The sequence below is a fragment of the Vidua chalybeata genome, chromosome 2, assembly GCF_026979565.1.
Source record: "Vidua chalybeata isolate OUT-0048 chromosome 2, bVidCha1 merged haplotype, whole genome shotgun sequence".
Lineage (NCBI taxonomy): Eukaryota > Metazoa > Chordata > Aves > Passeriformes > Viduidae > Vidua > Vidua chalybeata.
Genome location: NC_071531.1, coordinates 34,090,420 through 34,109,942, shown reverse-complemented (window position 1 = coordinate 34,109,942; position 19,523 = coordinate 34,090,420). Strand labels below are relative to the sequence as shown.

General features: G+C 36.6%; 1 protein-coding gene across 2 annotated transcripts; it reads left to right on the top strand.

Moving 5' to 3' along the window:
* Nucleotides 1-908: 908 nt before the first annotated feature.
* Nucleotides 909-18,492, top strand: CRLF2 (cytokine receptor like factor 2). Of its 2 annotated transcripts, XM_053935338.1 has the most exons (9): nucleotides 909-989; nucleotides 2,931-3,026; nucleotides 9,157-9,268; nucleotides 9,985-10,157; nucleotides 11,700-11,839; nucleotides 12,614-12,776; nucleotides 14,795-14,909; nucleotides 15,966-16,050; nucleotides 17,268-18,492. In XM_053935338.1, the coding sequence occupies exons 1-9, from the start codon at nucleotides 971-973 to the stop codon at nucleotides 17,538-17,540; spliced, it is 1,176 nt and encodes a 391-aa protein (XP_053791313.1). In that variant the 5' UTR covers nucleotides 909-970; the 3' UTR covers nucleotides 17,541-18,492. The 2 variants fall into 2 exon arrangements, with proteins under 2 accessions (XP_053791313.1, XP_053791312.1); XM_053935337.1 differs by lacking the exon at nucleotides 909-989 and having other exon boundaries at nucleotides 2,909-3,026.
* Nucleotides 18,493-19,523: the final 1,031 nt, after the last annotated feature.

The following is a 19,523-nucleotide window of genomic DNA, read 5'->3' as shown; positions in this document are numbered from 1 at the left end:
TAGAAGATGTGTCCCAAGTGTACAGTAGAGATCTTTACATATGCACTTTGCAGCATATTAAGACAGGGAATCAGGTTCTCCTGTCACAACAATGGGATGCACTGTCTCAAGTTAACTAAACTGATTTGTCATGGAGTGATGGAACTCACTATTTTATATAAATGGTTCATTGTTCCCTTTATCCCATTCACTCAAAGCACACTGAAATCACATCCTGTTAATGCTAAAAATTAAAAGGAGTAATTTACGTGGGAGCTGTGAGCAAGGCCGTGAATAAGTAAGTAAAAATAAATGAAAATTACTCACAAACTATTAATTGCTTTGGCTCTAAGTGAAGGAAAAACTAAACTGGGACAATTTTCTTTGCTGAACTATGTGGTGATCCAAGACCCATTTAAAACCACCAATGAAATTATAGAAAGGGGAATAAAAAGAGAGGAAGGAAACTGATGAAAGTTAGCAAGGGTGCTGGAAGTTGCAGCTGGCAAGTGCAGCCACCCAAGAGCTGCTGCTGTGGGTAGACGATCTGGCAGAGGGCCAAGATCTGTTTGTGCAGTTTGATCCAAAATGAAAAATGAAGTAAAAAGGGCTTCTTTTAATTTGCTTGCATTACTTGCATTGCTCTCATCCTCTGAGTGTCTTGCTAAGAATTTTCTCTTCCAGCAGTCAGCATCAGAAGCCCTGGCAGCTACTTTTCAGCTCACCTTCACCATTTGCTTTCCCTATTCCTGCATGAAGTTGCAGGATGAATCTTGTTTTCTCAGGCCAAACAATCCAACACTGCACTGTGTGTGAGCCCTGAAGAGGGGCTGTGTTGTGGGAATGCTCTGTCCTCGTCCTCTTGAGATCAATGACCCAGAGCACATGGGCAAGTTAATCAAGTGCACTCCTGCAGGCAGGCAGAAAAAGTCCTCCAGGAGAACAGATCTTACGGTGTCACTCGCAGCTGTTCAGTTCATGGACTAGGATCATGAAAAAAATCAAATCAGGTAATCAGGGCTGGCTTACAGTAAACAGAACCTAAGGCAGGTGGTTGGACCAGTATCTGCCTGCATGGGGGGGAGGTGGGAGCAAAAGCCCTACATCCCTCTAGTGCCAAATCTGATATTTCTCTCAGCAGTAGCAAAAATAGCTCAACAGTGCATCAGCTTAATACAAGCAGTTTGTTTGACTTAGATGTCATTTTTATTCCACAGGACCTCAGCCCTAGGTTTGGGTTCCAAAGTAGTAAAAAGAGAGATTTTGTTTGACTCATTTTTGTTTGACCTCAGTATATGAAAAAGAAGACTGTGGGAGGGATAATTACTTGTGGTACAAACACACATGGTGTAAGGAAAAGGTGAGTGAAAATGTGGTGTTGTTGCTTGAGAATTAGACCTTGATTTAGATGCAGTGTCTTTAAAATAAAAATAATTATAATCTAGAAGGTATTTTAGATAGCTATCCTTTGTTATCTTCCTCTATCCTTCCCCTCCTAACAGTGAACTACGTTAGGAGCTCTGCAATCCAGTGTATTTTACCTGTGTGAAAAGCAGAAAGGGACAAATTTGGCTCCATCACACTCACATGTTCTCTAAGGACAGATAAGACTCATTTTTTTGGAAGAAAAATGTGTTTTTAACCCAAAGGGGGACATGTGGGAGTTGCCATGTCCTGAAGAACCAGAGGATTTTGGACCTTTGCCTTTGTTTATCTCACTGACTTTTGCAATGCTCACTGCGGAAACCATGAGTGATATAAGCTTTCCATTTACTATCACCTATGACCTAGTTTAGTATTTGACTTTTGTGTTGCTTGTTACTTTAGTTCCAGGAATTAATGACTCCCTGGAGGAACTTGACAAAGCAGGCACCAGACAGTTAACAGAATACTGTATGTATGTCAGAGAGTTGTGCTGGTGTTTCCACAAATTACTGAGATTTGAATGGGTATTTTTGGGACACACAGACTTTGATGATGTGACTAAGCTGAAAAAGGTGTCATTGGACAAACAGTTCTTTTGGGACTGTGAACATTTTAGGTAGGGACCTAAAAGGAATGAAAACAAGCGTAAAAAAAATCATGGCAGCACTTCTGGGTGTATTCCCAATCATCCATAGGTATACCAGGCATGGCAGACAAACTTCTACTCTTGAGAAATTTGCAGCAAAATGTAGTTCAGGGGTCTCAGGCAGCATGGTGTGTGTGCCCAGGACACTTCACATGCACCATGACAGACCTGATCCTCTGCCCAAGAGAGCCCCTGCATGAGAAGAAGGTTACTGTACATTTTCTGATGCCTCATCAATGTCTGTCAGTATCTGAAGGGATGGTGCCAAGAAGATGGAGCCAGGCTCTTCTTGGGGTGACAAGCAATAGGACAAGAGGCAATGGGCAGAAACTGATGCACAAAAAATTCCACCTGAATATGAGGAACAACTTTATTCCAGATGTTACTGCACACTGGAACTGATGGTCCAGAGAGGGTGTTGAGTCTCTTTCACTAGAGATATTCAAGAACTACCTGAACACAATCCTGTGCCATGTGTTCTGGGATGAGCCTGTCTGAGCAGGGAGGTTGGACCAGATGACCTATCATAGTCCCTTCAAGTAGTCCCCCTAGAACCTTGCCTGTTCTGTGACTCTGTGATTGATTCTGTGATTCTGTGTGGTCACACCTCTGAACAGCTGCCTCGTTGTGGTTTGCATCAAGTCTATGGTCTCTTCTGACTGATACAGCTGTGAGAAGATAAAGCTGGGAAAAGAGATACTTATATTATGAGGATATTTTTTTTTATTTTATGAAGAAGGTCCTGCACTTCTGATTTGTTTGTAGCTATAGATAAGCCATTTTTTATTTCCTGTAGTCATATCCTCCACTTCCCTCCAGCATCTGGTATAAAGTGATCAAATAGTAAATCCAGAGATTATGATTACTCATCTCTTCACAGTCTTTTGTGTCATTCCAACCATGAGACTCATCTTTCAAGCATATTCAATGATCTTCATGCTAGGCAACCTTGTGGCTTCTCAGTCACTATCTTCTGGTAAGTTCAAATTCCCATATATTTATTTAGAAATTGGTATATCAGCTAGCAATATTTATGTGTATATTTTACCTCATGTGTTACAATATTCAGTGCTTTTTTTGATAAGAAGATTGAACCAAACAAAAAATAATATCCAGCAGAAATGAAAATGGTCTTCTAAAAAACAAAAGATAACAGATTTCTATGGAAGTTTTCTAACAGAGTAGATTGCAGCCAAAAAAGACTAGCCTTCAATGAACAAAGAAAGACAAAACACATTCAAGGTAAGACTTCTGCACTTAGTACTCTGAAAGAATGAACACTATGGGAAGAGATTAGCAATACTTTGCTCCTGAGAAAGCATCAAGATAAAAATACTATTACTCAGCAAAATTATTAAAGACCAGTTGTTTGGCTGCCTAAGAACATCTCTGTTTTAGGTATTTGTCTGCAATGCCATTACCTATAGCTTGTCAAAGATAAATGCATTATTACAGAAATCAAATATAAAGGTCAATACCTACATTAAAAATCTAATCTTCACTCTAGTTAATTTCCCACAAGTTCCCTCTCATTCATTTTATAAGGAAAAAGAAATTCTTTAAAGTTATCATGCTATCAACCTATAAGTTAGCTCTCTGTTCTGCCATACATATGGTAAATACCATTTTTGGCAATGCTGCACCACCTGATTCCCCAGGGTTAATTGTTCCTGTGAGTCACTGGCTGTCCTGTGAGGGAAGGTGACTTCTCTGACCTGAGATAGCAATCACCTATAGCCTTACAGAGCTGATGACACGCCTTTGTGGAACAAAATTTGAAAATTAGAGCTGTGGTGCCTATTTTATGCAGTGTTGTGATGCTTAGCAATGGGCAGTGATCTGAGAAAACCTCAAAGCATTCAATTTGGTGGATTCTAAGAATTATGCTATAAGAATTATACCTTGTCTCAAAATATCTATAAAAAACTTTCACTTCCTGGCTTTTTCCTCTTCTTGAAAAGATATTTGCTATTCATTCTCTGCCCTATGCATTCAATTCAGCAGCCTTGTGCACAAATGGCACTTTCACCTACATTTGTTCCTATCAAAATAATAAAACTGTCCTTAATCACTCAGTAGTATTAAGGGTAACTAAAGACTATAGGTTCAGATCTGGGTCTCGTTCTCCAGTAGTTTCTGTACAGTGTACTGCAATATGTGGAAGTTCAACATGTGGTTAGTTATCAGGTTTCATCAGTGTAAGGAAATCAAAAGTAGTTTTTCTTCTTTGTTATGCATCAATGAGGTTGCAACTGTTCCAGTACATGCATGTTTCATTCTGTTATCTTTGAAGATTTATATTCTGCCTCTCCTTTTCTTTTTTTAAATTTGTTCCATGACATTTAGCCTTTTTGCATTTTCCCTTTCAGTAGTACCTTTTCTCAGTAATAAACTTTGAAAAATAGAAAGGAGGTGGAATGTACTTGCTCATATTCGTTCTCATGGTTGTATCTGCATAATTTTTGCTCAAGGAAATTTCTTTATTTTTTCCCCTATAGAACTACTTTCTCCACACACCATAGCAGTATTTTCCATGCTTCTCTGTCCTGAGAAGAATTAGGACAGAGCCCCAGCAGAGTCTGTGAGGTTCAAGTCTTGTGTAGAACCTTATCAATCCCTGTCTGGTTCTATGGAAGGTGTAGGCTTGGATAATTCTTTCTGAAGCTCTTGCTCCAGGGAATTGATATGTGTCCTGCAGGACTGCAACATGCTGCATACCTAGGTAGACCAGCAGGTCATCCTTAGACAGAAAGTTGTGCCACTTCTTTTAGTCCAGGGACTGCCTATTCATAACATTCTTGATCTTTTCATCTATCTATTATTATAATAGAAAGAATAATTATGAATGTGTTGCTTTGGTGTATTGGATGCCTCCAGGATCACAATTAGAAGAAGGCTTTAAATATTTGCAATTACCGTGGGAAAGCTGACACATCAGCTGAGAATGATCTATGATGTCACAGCTGAATTCAGAAAAATTGCATCATAAATAAAGGGATAGATATGGTCTCCTCTATTCTCTTTCTCTTTCCACAAACAGAAGAGAAAAATGATTCTGCCTGCACAAGTATAGGTGTATACTTGCTTAAAACCAAACACCTTTTCAGTTAATGGCAAGGGAAACAACATCAAAAAGAAAAAATATATTTCAGATAAACTGTATATATCCTCAGAGGATTTGAGGTCAATTTATGCTAAACTTTAAAGAAACTCACTTAGGTTATGCATGCCTTCATGCTGAAATTTAAATTATGCAAAATATACATGTTATAATTTGGAAAGATACATGCAAATACCTACTGTATATTTACAAAAAGTACAACTCATACAACATTCAAAAAGGATTCACAACTCATGAAATTAGGAAACACAGAAGAAAATTTCTCTGACTAGAGCTCTGAAAACAAAGTCTTTAATGATAAAAGATTGGTAAGATTCTGTCCTACATATTTACTTAATTATGTTGAAACTGATTTCTTATGAAATTTTTTACAATTGGAGCACAGGAAACAATATGTATATATCACCAGATGGTTTATTATAATTTTTATTCCATTTCAATTAACTTTCTATTTCTTGTTAAAGAATTTAATAATGCATTGCCTTCCTTTTTAGTACACGAAAAACTGCAGTTGATGGAGTTCATACTTTTATTTATGTAGTTAAGTTGGTACAATATATTTATTGATATATTTATTTATGTATGTTAAGTTGATACAATCTGGCCAATCCTGCTGAAGTCAACTACTAAGAGTTATGTCCATGAATAAATCACTGCAGGACTGGAGTCAAACTGATATTTTTTGCCATACAAAAAAATATTAATTGCCAAATCCAAGAGTTAGTCTTCACCTCTGAGTTGCAGCCTCTAATTAGTGCAGAGTTATAATATATTTGAAAAAAATACAGAATAATTGGTGTCTTTTTTTGCCTTCCAACAGGCTGGTCAGAACAGACACTTCATTTTCAGTTACTGTGCACTTTGTCTTGTGTGGAAATGCCATGTGATTCCTCTGGTTTCCTTACTAGGATCCATCTCTAGAGCCAGTCATACCTCAACTAACCCACTGAGAGTTTGAAGAGATCAAACTCCCTATTGAAAGAACACAATGGGATTCAGGGCTTTAATGCTGGTGTCCTTTTCACATTGGTATTGAGGGAAAATGTGGGAAAATTGAGGGAAAAATTATTTCAATAATTGACCTGCACAGAGATGGAAGGGTGGCTTCTCTGCTGGCAGGTTGTAGGATAAAGAGTCACAGGTTCAAGGAGATTCCCAAGCACAGATCACCTATCTGAGAGGCAAAATTAGTCTAAATTTTGTCACCACATTGTCAGATGTCTAAAAAAAATTTGGATAAACAATTTCTGTATGTTCTCTCTCACAGTTAAAGAACCAGTGGTATCCCTCTTAATTCTAACAATTTCCCCAGAAATATAATTTGCAAAGAAAAAGAAAAAAAAAGTTATTTATACTTCCCAGTAAGATAAAATGAATTTAGAAAGAATAAGCATTATAATATTGTTTTAGCATTCTGAACTTGGAGGGATAAAACTCATAGCACTGCAGTTTTTTTCCTTTTTGAGATATTTAAAACAAGATTTCCCTCTCCTTACCTCTGTTACAGTGTTCTGTATTTATGTTATAAACTCCTTTTCCCCTTTTCCTTCTTTTTTTTTTTTTTTTTTTGTACCTGCACAGCCCTTGTGACCAAATTGACTGAACACCTCAGATCAACTGTGATGGAAAGAGACATTCTATAAGGGGCATATAGTGACAGGACAAGGGGCGATGGCCTTAAAATGAAAGAGACTAGATTTAGATTAAATATTAGGAAAATGTTCCTTACTGTGAGAGTTGTGAGGCACTGGAACAGGTTGGACAGAGAAGCTGTGGATGCCCCATCCCTGGAATTGTTCAAGGCCAGGTTGGTTGGATCTCTGAGCAGCCTGGTCTAGTGGAAGATTCAAAAACATACCCTACAAAGAGCATTTTACTTTCTGTCATTCTGCCCAACTATTGTACACAAAGAAACAACACCAGAAATTAATTTTGAAATCAATTACCCTTGAAAATATGTAATTAAGAAAGCACATACTTTCCTGTTCTTATTTTCATAATTGAAGCATGATCATTAGCAGTTCTTTCTCAGAGTGAAAATACAGGCAATCATACTACTTATCCAAAAGTAGAAAGTATCTATTTTGTAACTTCTAAAGGGAATGGAAAGGATTAATTATATAGTCATAAAAATTATCTCAGGACAGTACAATATTCTCCATTCTAACATTTATAATTTTTTTATTATGTCAACTTTATTTAAGGATGGAAAACATTTAATTATACACTTAATACACATTAAATATACATTAAACTATATTTATATAAAATCTAAGTCCAAAAAGTAAAGGATTTCAGTTACACAATATACTGCACAGCACAACCATTCTAAAGTAGTCTATAAAATTTAAAATGTGTTAGTGCAATCACAGACCAAGAATCCACTGTTAGGCACTTTGCCTGCATATTTCTTAGTGGCTTTAGTAAAAGACAAGATCATCTCTTAGACCTACAGAAGGGAATTACAAAGAGCTTGAAGTCTTATGAAAAATGAGCTACATAGGTTCTTTGTTGCAACAGAGGTAGAACCGGCTGGATAAACTCCACTTTATTACACCTTTTAAGATTTTTCACTTCTTGTTTTGCCTCAGTATGTAAACAAGATTTTGAGAAATCAATACAAAACAAGTCTGCAGGCATTAAGTAAGAGATGGAGGAGGTAGTTTCAAGTCCTTTTCTTGAATAAGAGCAGAATCTTTTTTCCACCGCTCCATGAGACACATAGCAGAAACCGGAAGGCACATCTATCCAGTATGTCCTGGATTTTTGTCATAACTGTCTCGAATGGTTTTGACAAAATTACATGTTACAACCCAAGTACACCTCCACAAAAATGTTATTACTCTAATTGGAGTAGTCATAACGCACCTAGACACAGATACAGGCATGAAAATAGGCAAAATGCTTACTTGAACCCATGTCTCACATTCTTCATGTTGATTACAGAGCAAAAGATAGAAACCATGAGAATAGTTATTCTTGATTCCCATGAAATAATCAGAATGACTGGATATGATGAAAAGCTCATAAGAAATATTTTAAAATTTTAAACCCCTTCAAAAGTCCAGAGAAGCATAAAATGTACACAGCAATCAAGGCTATAATTCTATATTTTCCTTCTAGACAGGAATATTCCAGCAAATATTTTTAGTGGTGGACACTTCACAGCTGGAGAGAGAAGTCTGAAAATTTTACCTTCAAGTGTTTTCTTGATGATACGTTTTCTTCCTCTTTATTCCCTCAAGTAAACACAATTTCACATCTTATAGAATGCAAAATAAATATTTTTTGATATGGAATGGGTTTCTAATCCTTCTGCCTTCTTAATTTCTCCATTTCTTCAATGTCAGGTTTATCTTCAGTGTCTGATTGTGGAATCCTGTGTCCCTAGCAAGAACAGTAACAAGGAGATGATCGGAGAGGAAATAATACCTGCGTGCGGTCAGGGGACGTTAAATGATTGTGCTTGTATTAAGGCGGAATGGACCATAGATCAAACATACATACATCTACTTGTGCTGATCTTCTCTGTGTTCCTGTGGGTCTTGACTGGTTTGCATTTCTGGTGTTAGTTCCTCGTTTCCTACAGCAAACATCTGACAGTTTCACAGATGTTCCCTGCAGTGTTAGCTCCCAGTTTTCCTCAGCAGATATTTTGGGGAAAGCTGTCCTCCAGGTACAGGCTTCATGCAGTGCGTGAACGTGGCCCAGTCTACCCTTTTCGGTCCTGGGACCATGTGGCCAAGCGTCTCTCTCTCATGTTGCTGTGCATGCCTTCATTTCATTATTTTGAAATTCTAATTTCAACCTCTCTAAGTTATTTTACTCTACTTCCTTGTATTTTTTATGTTCTTATGTCTTCTTATTTTATGATCATCTGAGCCTATTGGATACATATCTTAGAAATACTGACTGCCTACTAATGTCAAGGGATGCTTTTCATACTCACTCCTGAAATCATATTCTCCATAAATGTCCTGAGCAGGTGGGAAAGATGCCATCAACACCACAATAATCAACTTCAATAATGAGAAGATGCAGATCACATGGGCAGCAAGAGAGCTTTTTCCCAATGAGAATGTGTCATTTTTTTACACGTGAGTATTGTCAGTGCCTATTCCCCTCTTGTTAAAGGATTTCCTTAGGGAGATGAAATATCCAAGTTCATTTGAGTCTTCTGTAAATTAGAAATGCTTTTAACATTTCTTAAGAAGAAAGAAACCTGTTTATATTCACAACCCACAGAAGTGTACAAATCAATAAACCTGGTGAGTAATTAGTCACTACAGAAATGATATGAAAGATTTGTCCCTCTTCTGCCATTGTCCCTGTTCCATGCATTGCTTATGCTAATTACACAATTGAAAGTGTTTTTTCCACAGATGTGTATATATTTTCCTTATTAACTGAGATCATTAATAACTAACAGAAGTGCAATATTTTGGTTAAAGACAGTCATAGTGCTTATCTTTTCTTTCTGGGTTGTATATGTGGAAGAACTTTTCACAGTACAGTCTTGAAAACATGATCATGAAAGTATCTGTTTGAACAAGTCATTCCCTTACTAGAAAACAACAGCATGAACAAAACTTGATTATTTCAGATTGCATCCAAACCCAGGGCTGGAAATTAGGTGAAGTTTGGGTGATTAATTCCTTCATACCACTGTGAAATTTGTCACTTCAAGAAAAACCATGCTCAGACTTTCCTCGGTGTAGCATTTGAAAAAATAAAAAGGAAAGAGCATTAAAAATTTTACTTAACTTGTGCTAATTTTTAAGCTCTCCATTTACCAATATTATTTCATTTGCAGATTTGGTGAAGGCAAGAACAAAGTTTGGAAGCCATGTATCACCTATTTATTGGATCAAGATTATAATTCTGGATGTCTTTTTAAGACAGAAGGACCTACTCTTGCCATTTCTATCAGGAACAGCAATGGAAGTGAAGAGCTTTTTTATAAAAATCTAAAAGCTGATTTTTACAGTAAGTATAAAAAATTATGACTACTTTGGCAGATTTTCCAGTTCTCTAAGTTTGAGAAGAAATCAGTTATACGGCATATAAAATGTTAGTATTGTGCACGTCAAAACAAAACTACAGTTATTTCATGTTGATTTTTGTTCCTTGCTGTATTTACATGGGCTTGTGTGCAGCTGCAGTTCAGTGAGATAACATAGGACAGTTAGACTTGTCCCAAAATACAGTTTCAAAATCCAGATGAAAATACTAAAATATATATATATGTGGGTGTTTTTGTATAGTGCAGGCCTGCTGATCAAGAAAATTAATAATATTTTTTTGTCTTAGTGCTGACTGTGTGATCTTTCTGATACTTTCCACTTTCATTCTTTTGCCATCTTTCATGCAACGTGAGGCAGCAAACTGCTTCTTGTCAAAGATGCTGTAACAAAACCATCATTGATGCCTATAGAAATTAACTGAGTGGCTATGGTACAATCTGGCAGAGTAAAAGGGACATCCTACTACTAGTAGAGAGATGGTCCTGTTTTTATCAAATCTTTCCTGTCCCCAAATACATTTTTAACATCTAGTGTGAGATTAGTTGATCAAAAACTACTGGAATTTGACATATCTGCATCATTCAAAGTAGAGGGATTTTTTTTCTAATAGAAATCACACAGAATATATACAATGGAGAATTATCTGAAAAAAATATATATATTTCAAATGTATTAATAATGTTTTAGCAAAAGGGATTAAACACAAACCTGTAAAGGCATCACACTTTGAGAATACTTTTAGATTTCTTAATTTTACCAGTGTCTGTGAAATTATGGAAAACTGCAGCCTGATCCTCAAATTTTCGCTATTAAACACCCGCTGATAACAAAATTAATTTCAAAAAGGTTAGGTAACAAAGGACAAATATCAAGGATCAGACTGAAGCCTTTAAATTACGAAGGAAGAGTTTTCATAATACAGAAAGGCAACTAGAAGGATTGAAAAAGCAGCTAGCACTCTTTTCACCCCTTTATTTCCTACTGCAGAAGATTTACCATCTGCGTAGGTCAAACCATGGAGCTGTCTTCAGACCCTCTGGAAATGGTGAGGGGCAGATTCAGTGGTGCATAGAAAGGAACCCGGGGTTTTTGCAGATGCCTCACCATATCCCACATAGCCTCCAGAAGCTTCAAAAGTCTGTCTTGGAGGTTCTATGGTACTGAGTTTGTCACTTCCTTTCCCATGAGGAAGCTTGTTTCTTTGTCTGGATTGCAGGGAGTGTGAGGAGACTGAAGTCCTTTCCTTAAGTAGCTACAATAGGTTCCTGACATGAGACAGTTACTGCCTTTGAATGTGGTGCCTCAAATAGTGAAAAGTGTCATGGTCTCAAGCTCCATTTTGATGTTTAATAGCGAGGTCATCTGCAAAAGTGAAGCCTCCAAGAAGAAAGCCCACCTTCCCTTACTACTCAGTGAAATATTGAACCAAGGAAGGAAAAAAAATATTTTAACTGCAAAGTGCATTTTAGGACACTACAGCAAAATTTGTTTCTCTTCTTCTCAGTAAAGCCCAGTCCACCAGAAAATGTGACCTTCTTCTGGGAAGAGGACACTGTTACTGTAAGCTGTAATAAACCAGAGAGAAATGCATGGTGCTTGACATTTGAGCTTCAGTACAAAAGCAAATTTGACAAAGAGTGGCAAGTGAGTTGCATGTCACATTTTTATTCAACATTAAAAGCAGTTGGACATTATATTTTTATTCAACACTAGAAGGAGTTGGAAGTTGGAAGTTTTATATCCATAGAATATAAAATATAGTTGTTTCCAAATTTTCTCCCATCCTATATTTTCAAATATATCTGCCAGCAGAAAACATTTAGATTTTTCGAATCCTGGGTTTCTGCATTGCCAGAAATAATTTACAAGTTAAAGGCAGTTCCCACCCTAAGAGCTGAGGGCAATCTAAAGAAAAGGTATACGTTTAGAATAGAGGAGTTTGGAAAGATAGACTCAGAAAACAGATTAGAGAAAAGAAGAGAGGAAAAAAAAAAAAAAACTATTGAAGAGTATAAAAAAAAAAACAAATTACACAGGATTCTTACTTATTCTAAAATTAGCTGTTAAGTATTTCCAAATATTATTTCACTAACTTAAACCTTTCCATTCTCAAATATAACTTGTAAATATTTTGTGGATTGGAGTGCCTTTGTGTATTGTAAATATACAACTGTAATGTAGTGCACTATTAAATGATTGTTAGGACCTTCAACTCAATACCATACAACAAGTAATGGATATTAGTAGTCAAAAGTCAATCAAGAAACTGAATTCCTCAAACTTCATAGAAGTTTAACATTTGTTTCTGAGGTTTTGCATTGGCCTATCCCTTGTCCTAGTTGTGATCATGACTGAGTGCAGCATTTTGAAGCACTGTCTTGAAAACCAGAATTAACAATGATTAACCTTCTTTCACAGTCCAGAACTTCTAAATGCTGCAGTGTTAGAGAGCAAGGCTTTGATCCAAGGAAGTGCTACTCTTTCCGGGTCAGACTGAGGAGGCGAGTACCCTACTGCAACGTAGTTAAATACAGCAGTGACTGGGCAGCTGAAACATTTTGGATGAATGGCACGTTATTAGGTAACAGCTAATATATATTTATATACAGTCTAAGTGCAAAAGAAGAAGGGGTGACTTCAACAGAAGCTGAGGACATGCAGCAAATGAATGTTGCACTATTGTTCTCCATCTTGTGTTATCAAAGAAAGTTCATGTGAATGTTTAATTGCACCTGTTTAATTTAACTCTGTCCACTTTGTTCCTGATGGCCCCTGAAGCTACCAATTTATGTCATAATCAGCAAAGTTAACACTGTTATTATTTATTATGATAGCATTAAGGGTCCCCCAGTTACAGTGATGTAATGCATGAGGGGTGTGTGGGTGTGGGTGTTGAAGGAGGGTGCCCGTATATGATATTTAGACATCAAATATGAACTCTAAGAAAATCCCTGATGTCCAGTTCTTGAAGGCAGTTTGTTTTGCAAGTATATCCACTTGAACCACAGGACTACAGGTCACAGAAGTCTGATGCTCAAGGGCACTAGATTGATTGAAACAAGGAGGATGGGGAAAAAGAGATTAAAAGGAAGCATAGCCAGTATCAGCACTGCTTTCCTAACAGACAGTTGCAATTAACTGAGGGTGACGGACATTAATTAGATTGTCAATGTAAACAGTATCTGTAAACTGCTTATCAAAACCAAACCCTAGATTTTCTGTAGGAACAAAAAGACTACACCACACCAACACATTTATATTACCTAAGCACAAACTGCCACCCACTACACTTTTTCAGAATAATGAAGCCCTCAGTTGTTCAGTGTAACAAGATCTGAGTTCTCTAAAATGCAATGGGCTATTGGCTCACTTAAAAACAACCTAGCTGGGATAAAGTCCTGGACCATAGGTAGCCTGTGCACTTATGGCCACAGTGCTGACCTACAGAGAAGACTTTTCCTCTATGCAAATTGAGAGCCTGTCCTCAGGTGTGGCTGGCAAATGCCCTTAGGAAATAAGGACAATGTCTTCCTCTGCACCTCTGAGAGCAGACAACTTATCAGCCTTACCTGAACCATTTGACCAGAGGCTGTCAGCAGCTACCTGTAAGGAAGGACATAACAGAGGAGACAATCTAAGTGGTTAAGACATTCTGTGTGCCCCTGGATCAGAAGTGACATTGACACAGCTCCTCCACTGGGGCAAGCAGTTTTCTTCAGGACTTTAATGAGTTTTTGACTCCAAATCTATAATCAGATGAAGCTTCAAGAAATTTCATAAACTCTGAAGACCTCACTTAGTGGGGAGGGGGGTCACAATTTTACTTGTGGTTTCCTGGCAGCTAAACAGAGCAGGGTGGTGGAACTGGCTGGACAGTTGCTTCTGTATGAATAATCATCCAGGATTTGGGCATTTTCATGGAGACCAGAAGGCCAGTAGTAGGAGGCAGAGGTTTGAGGTTGCATTACAAAAGCTGCAGGAAGAGCACTGAGAATGCAGAAAAATGCACAAGTTCATTAGTTTTATATACTTGCATGTTAGGTGTTAGCCTGCCACTAGTTACTTTCTGGGTATCAACTCCTGTGATTTTCTGTCTCTTTGTTTGCTGGGATTATTTGTTTTTTTGTTGGGAGATAAGACATGTGGGCTACATGTGAGCTTGCATTTGCAGCTTTAATGATTGTAAGTCAGCTTATGTAATACAGATCTTAGCACAAAGTTGCTTTATCACTTTATACAATGTGATGAAGGTGAGTAGAAATACTTGATTCATTCATAATGCATCTACACTGCCTATAAGCCCCCTCTGTTGTCCTATACCAGGTCAGTTTAGATAAATAGAAGCACAATTTAATTTTGTTGCAAGGTTTGGGGAAGCAGAGATTTTCTCAATCAAACAGTTAATCTTGTCTTATTAGTCCTTAAAAACATTTCTGGGTTTTTTTTTTTGTTGTTGTTTGTTTGGGTTTTGTTTTTGTTTTTGTTTTTGTTTTTTCTTTTTTCTTTTTTTAAAAAACTCAACATTTTAGCATGATTAGGAACGTTTACAGTTAAAGCAAAAAATATTTTTTGACATATTCTTTTTGTGATTATTCTTAGATTCATGTGATGATGATATAACTCCTCAGTCAAAAACAGTAATTGTTTTAAGTTGTTTGCTGGCAGTACTCTTAATGATGCTTATCCTCCTGATTCTTCTGTGTAAATGGCAGAGGTAAATATAGTTTTATTGGTTACTACTAAATAGCCATGTCAAGAAAATAGAGCTATCATTCTGTATGAAGTCTCTTGGATGAAAATTATTAGCAGGTAAATGAAGTCATAGTGAAAATGTAGATGTCACTAGCTTAAGTGTTGCTTGAGGTATAATACACCCAGGCCTTTAATTTACAAAACTGGAACAATTCTGGTAAAAGACAATATTTCAGGATAAAATTCTGTCTCTTCCACCTAATTTCTTCTCTTTTTAATAAATTGAGTTAAATTCTGAGAAGCCAAATATTCTAGCTACTTCTGAAAGGACATTCTTTTGTTCAACCATCATCAATCAATCAATCAATCAATCAATCAAAATGTCTGTTTGCAGTAGGATAAAGTAAGCCTGAGTGCATTTAACTTTAATAAGACTATATAAATATTTAGATTGGCAGTTGAATAATGCTGCTCATGTTTAGAATTTACAGTTTAAAAAAAAAACCCAAACTACCAAACAACAAGCAAACCCACAAAGGCCCCAGATTTTAGCTTTTTTGGTAGGAAAAAAAGAGCCAAAAATGACATATTTTCAGAGAATAAAGTATTTGTGACTCTAATTGCCCTTTTAGTTCATAAATTGAGTTTTTTCTCTTGCACTTCTATTGTTCACATTTACATTTGTGTTCACTAACTCAGCCAATGCAGCTGTGGCTGTACAGATGGCTGCTACACCATCTTCCCTGTCTAGGGGAAGGTAACCAGAGAATGTAAGCTCTGACTACTGCATCAAGCAGAATGGCACATGCTGGCTAAGTGGAAGTTTGTGTAAAGTCTGGGTTTTGCAAGACTGGGATTGAGTTGAAAACTTATCAAAAAATAAATCTCTTAGTCTGATGGTACTATCAGACTGTCATAACTGCTTTTTTACTTTAGAACACATTTAAAAGAAATCAAGAACAGAATACTGTAATGTAAAATATATTTGTGGGTACAGAACTGTACTGAAGGAGATTTTTTTGTATGAATAACTCTGCTATAACAAAACATTTATTTTTATTTTTTTTCCTTTTTGCAGGGTTCGGATGTCAATCCTGCCTGCTATACCAGACCCAAAATACCCATTTGCTGATCTCTTCAATTATCATAATGGAAATTTACAGGTAAAAATCACCTTAGCAGGGCTGTAAACTCCAAAACATTGAGAATAATTTGAAAGTAGATACTCACTCTTGCTATGCACAGGCATTAACACAAGGAGTCTCTGACCCAAGATAAAAGCCCCAAAACCCTTTCCCTTGTGCACCATCACCAAGAGGATCCACGGAGCAAATGCTCATAAAATCAGTGCAGTGCTGCTTTGGGACTGTGAAAAGACACTTGCTATAGAGACTAAGAAACTGCTGGAGAAGAATTTAAGGGTTTTGAGAAGCACAATATCCACTGAAATGACATTGCAGTGTTTGCATCCTTTCCTGTGCCCGATAGGTCAGGGAGCTTGCTTCCACCTGGTCTTGTCTTTCCTGTTTGTGAAGTGTTGAGTGTGTGAATGCCGGCACAGTGATGGCACTCACACCTATGGAGACGTCAGTCACAGCAGGAAACAGCCTCTCTTAGCCATAGAGGTGCATGCTCCCAAAACCTTTAGACACGGAATAGCTATCAAACGAATAGACTACAGTTTTTGCTTTTGTTTTCTTAATGCTTCTTATGAGTCCCTGACATCACATATGTGGTGTAGTTTTCTGTGTTAGTTGTACTAGTGTTTACCTTAATTGCTAGTAAGTTTCCTCTAAAGGGGAAACAGGTTAAATATTTATGTTTTCAAATCCAATGGAATATCAAAAATCAGTAATAATTTTTTAAAAAGTTTTGAAAACTTTTTATATAAAAGATAGCTTTTAATTCAAAATGAAGGAAAAAAAAATACAAATTAGTACTGAAGCAGTAATACAGATATGCTATGTTGCCTAAATCTTCATCTGAACTTAGTCTTAATTTAGATTAAGTCAGTGCTTGGGTCAAAGAAAGCATAAGTCCATCAAAGAGGGAACACCAGATATTTTACACATCCAAGGTTTTCTAAGGGTCCTAATTAAATACAAAAATGTATTTTATGTGGTCTCAAGAATAAGTAGGACTTTGTATGCAGTTCTGGAATCCTATCTGCTTTCCTGCCATTCTATCTTTCTTCTGTCCTGCTATTTTATGTCCTGCTTCTCTACATTGGTTCTGTTTCATCTTCTCCATTGTGGCTTATCCTGGAAAGATGCCAATATGAAAGGAAGGTTGGTAATTGGTTTTGCTGGTAATTGGAACAGCCAGGTTTTTTTTCACAGATAACTCATCTCTGCCAACATTAACATTTTAATTTTTCTAGGAATGGCTAGACAAAAATGACCACGTGGTGTTGCAAACCAAGCTAGAATATGAAGAACCAGAGTCCATCACCGAGGCAGAAAGCCAGCAAGAAGATGGGAAGAACAGTGGTAAAGAGGAGCCTTTGGAAAAAATCTTCACTTTTCCAGGAGCAGCTGAAAATAATGACAGCAAAGCAGCTGAGATTGCCTGCCTGATACCAGCATCCAACACTATGGCTCCTTTTGCTGGCTTACATGTTTTAATGAATGACGACATGTATGTGATGTTATAAAAGCTGCAGAAGGTGTTATGAAATTCCATAAAAATCCTGATGTGTTTGGGAGAGTAACTGAATAGAAAAAGTCATCATGATAAGATTCACATCAAGAAAGACACTGGGCTGTGTTTTTAGATGTGTACTTTCCCAACAGCTACGATCTCTTGGGCAGACTCAAGTTTTTGAAACAAACTCCTGATAATTAATAGAGTCAGGATTTGTTCTTCTAATTGAGGATTTGTTCTTCTAATTGGGGTTTATCCCTAAGCCCCATTTTCCTTCTGTGGACAGGGGAGCATAGGAGCTCCATAGGAGCATAATATATGTCAACAGAGCTGAGATTTAGTCCTTCTGCTTATGAAGTGTGTAGAACAGGGCAAACAACACCATTGTTCTTCCCAAATGAAGAGAGAAAATAAAAAAGTTTTGCTGTCTCATGTAAAGATATTTTTGTTGTGTAACTTTGCATTTCATGGCATGCCTTAAAGGTTTTATAGAGACGAATAAGGCCCACTTCTAAGAGAAGAGCAAGAATGTACAGTATTGAATCACATTTTAGCCTGCAGATACTTCTGTGTAGGCAGCTTCCTCCAGAACAGATGGGCTTCAAGTGTTTCCTCAGAAGGTCATGTCCTCTGTATCTTACAGTTTTTGAATAGTCAGCATCCTACAGCCTTTATTTTAGAAAACTGAAGTTCATTTTGAACAGTATTTATGTTTACAAGAGTTTAATTTATTTCAAACTGGGGTTTAGTGCAATCAGCAGCTGTAGACACAAATTAGCACTTCTTGTCCATATTGCATATACTGGTCTCTTGTTTCTCTTTAGCAAATGAGGAGTTTGTTTTTTTTCAATAAGTTTAAAAATAAGTTTAGACCAATATTTTAAAGTTTTCTAAATATACCATCTTTTAAAATATGTTTAATTTAAAATTTAAAATGAAATATACTAAACAATCAGACTTGAGAAAAAAATCTTGACTACTGTGAGTTTCTCTATATGACTCATGTTACATACTATTTGAAAGCAAATTTTATAAAAAATTTAAGTGTTAAAAGTGTCTATCACCTGGCTAAGCAGATACAGTGTGATTATATGCTGAATTAGCTAGTTATTCATCTGCATACCAGTCAGTCATTAAATGCTTTATCAGTTGACTGAGCCTTGTCAATCACATGCTTTCATTATGCAAACACTCTAATTTATTGTGCAAATTGGAAATTGCACATATCAAAAAATTACAGTGATAAGTAAAATATTTTAATTCAGTGCTTTAAAAACTTCAATTCTAGATCTTTTCAAGAATAGTAAATAATGATATGGATCTTTAAGTGTCAAGATCTTTGTCTAGGTGTTCCAGTTTGTTTTACAAAGAAAAATACAGACATTTTCTGGCCAGTAAGTGGGAAACTTAATTGGAAGGACAGTTCAGCCACATTCCCCAAGCTTTTTTTGACATTGCCACAGATTTGACTGTTCACTAACAAGATCAACATGCTAGCAAGGGATTTCCTGTAATCCTGAAAACAATCTTGTCTTGTGTGCAAGTTTGGGGGATGCTTTTTGTACACTGCACACTTCTGGAATTTTTTTGTGAAAGGTAACCATGAAAAGTTTCAATAGCACTCTAAGAAAGCATGGGATTTTAAGCTAATTTAAGCTCTGTAAAATATGATGAGCAGAAACTATCTCAGCTCAGCTCTTTGTACATGATATAAATCGTCATTATTGCATTAGAACAAAAGAAGTTATAGTGAATTACAACAGACAAGAACCTGCTCCAGTAATGATTCTATGAATAAAGAGGGAAGCAAAGCACAGAATATAATGTTTAGCTGCTTCCTCTTCAACCCACATCATATGGTTGCCTGCAAAGCTAGCTACTTCAATTAAACCACTTTCTGTTGGTAAATACTTGACTATCTGGATTCAAAACATTTTAGTACATTTTCCTGAAACTTTACTCTGAAAAAAAATAGAGGAGAACATCATGTTGA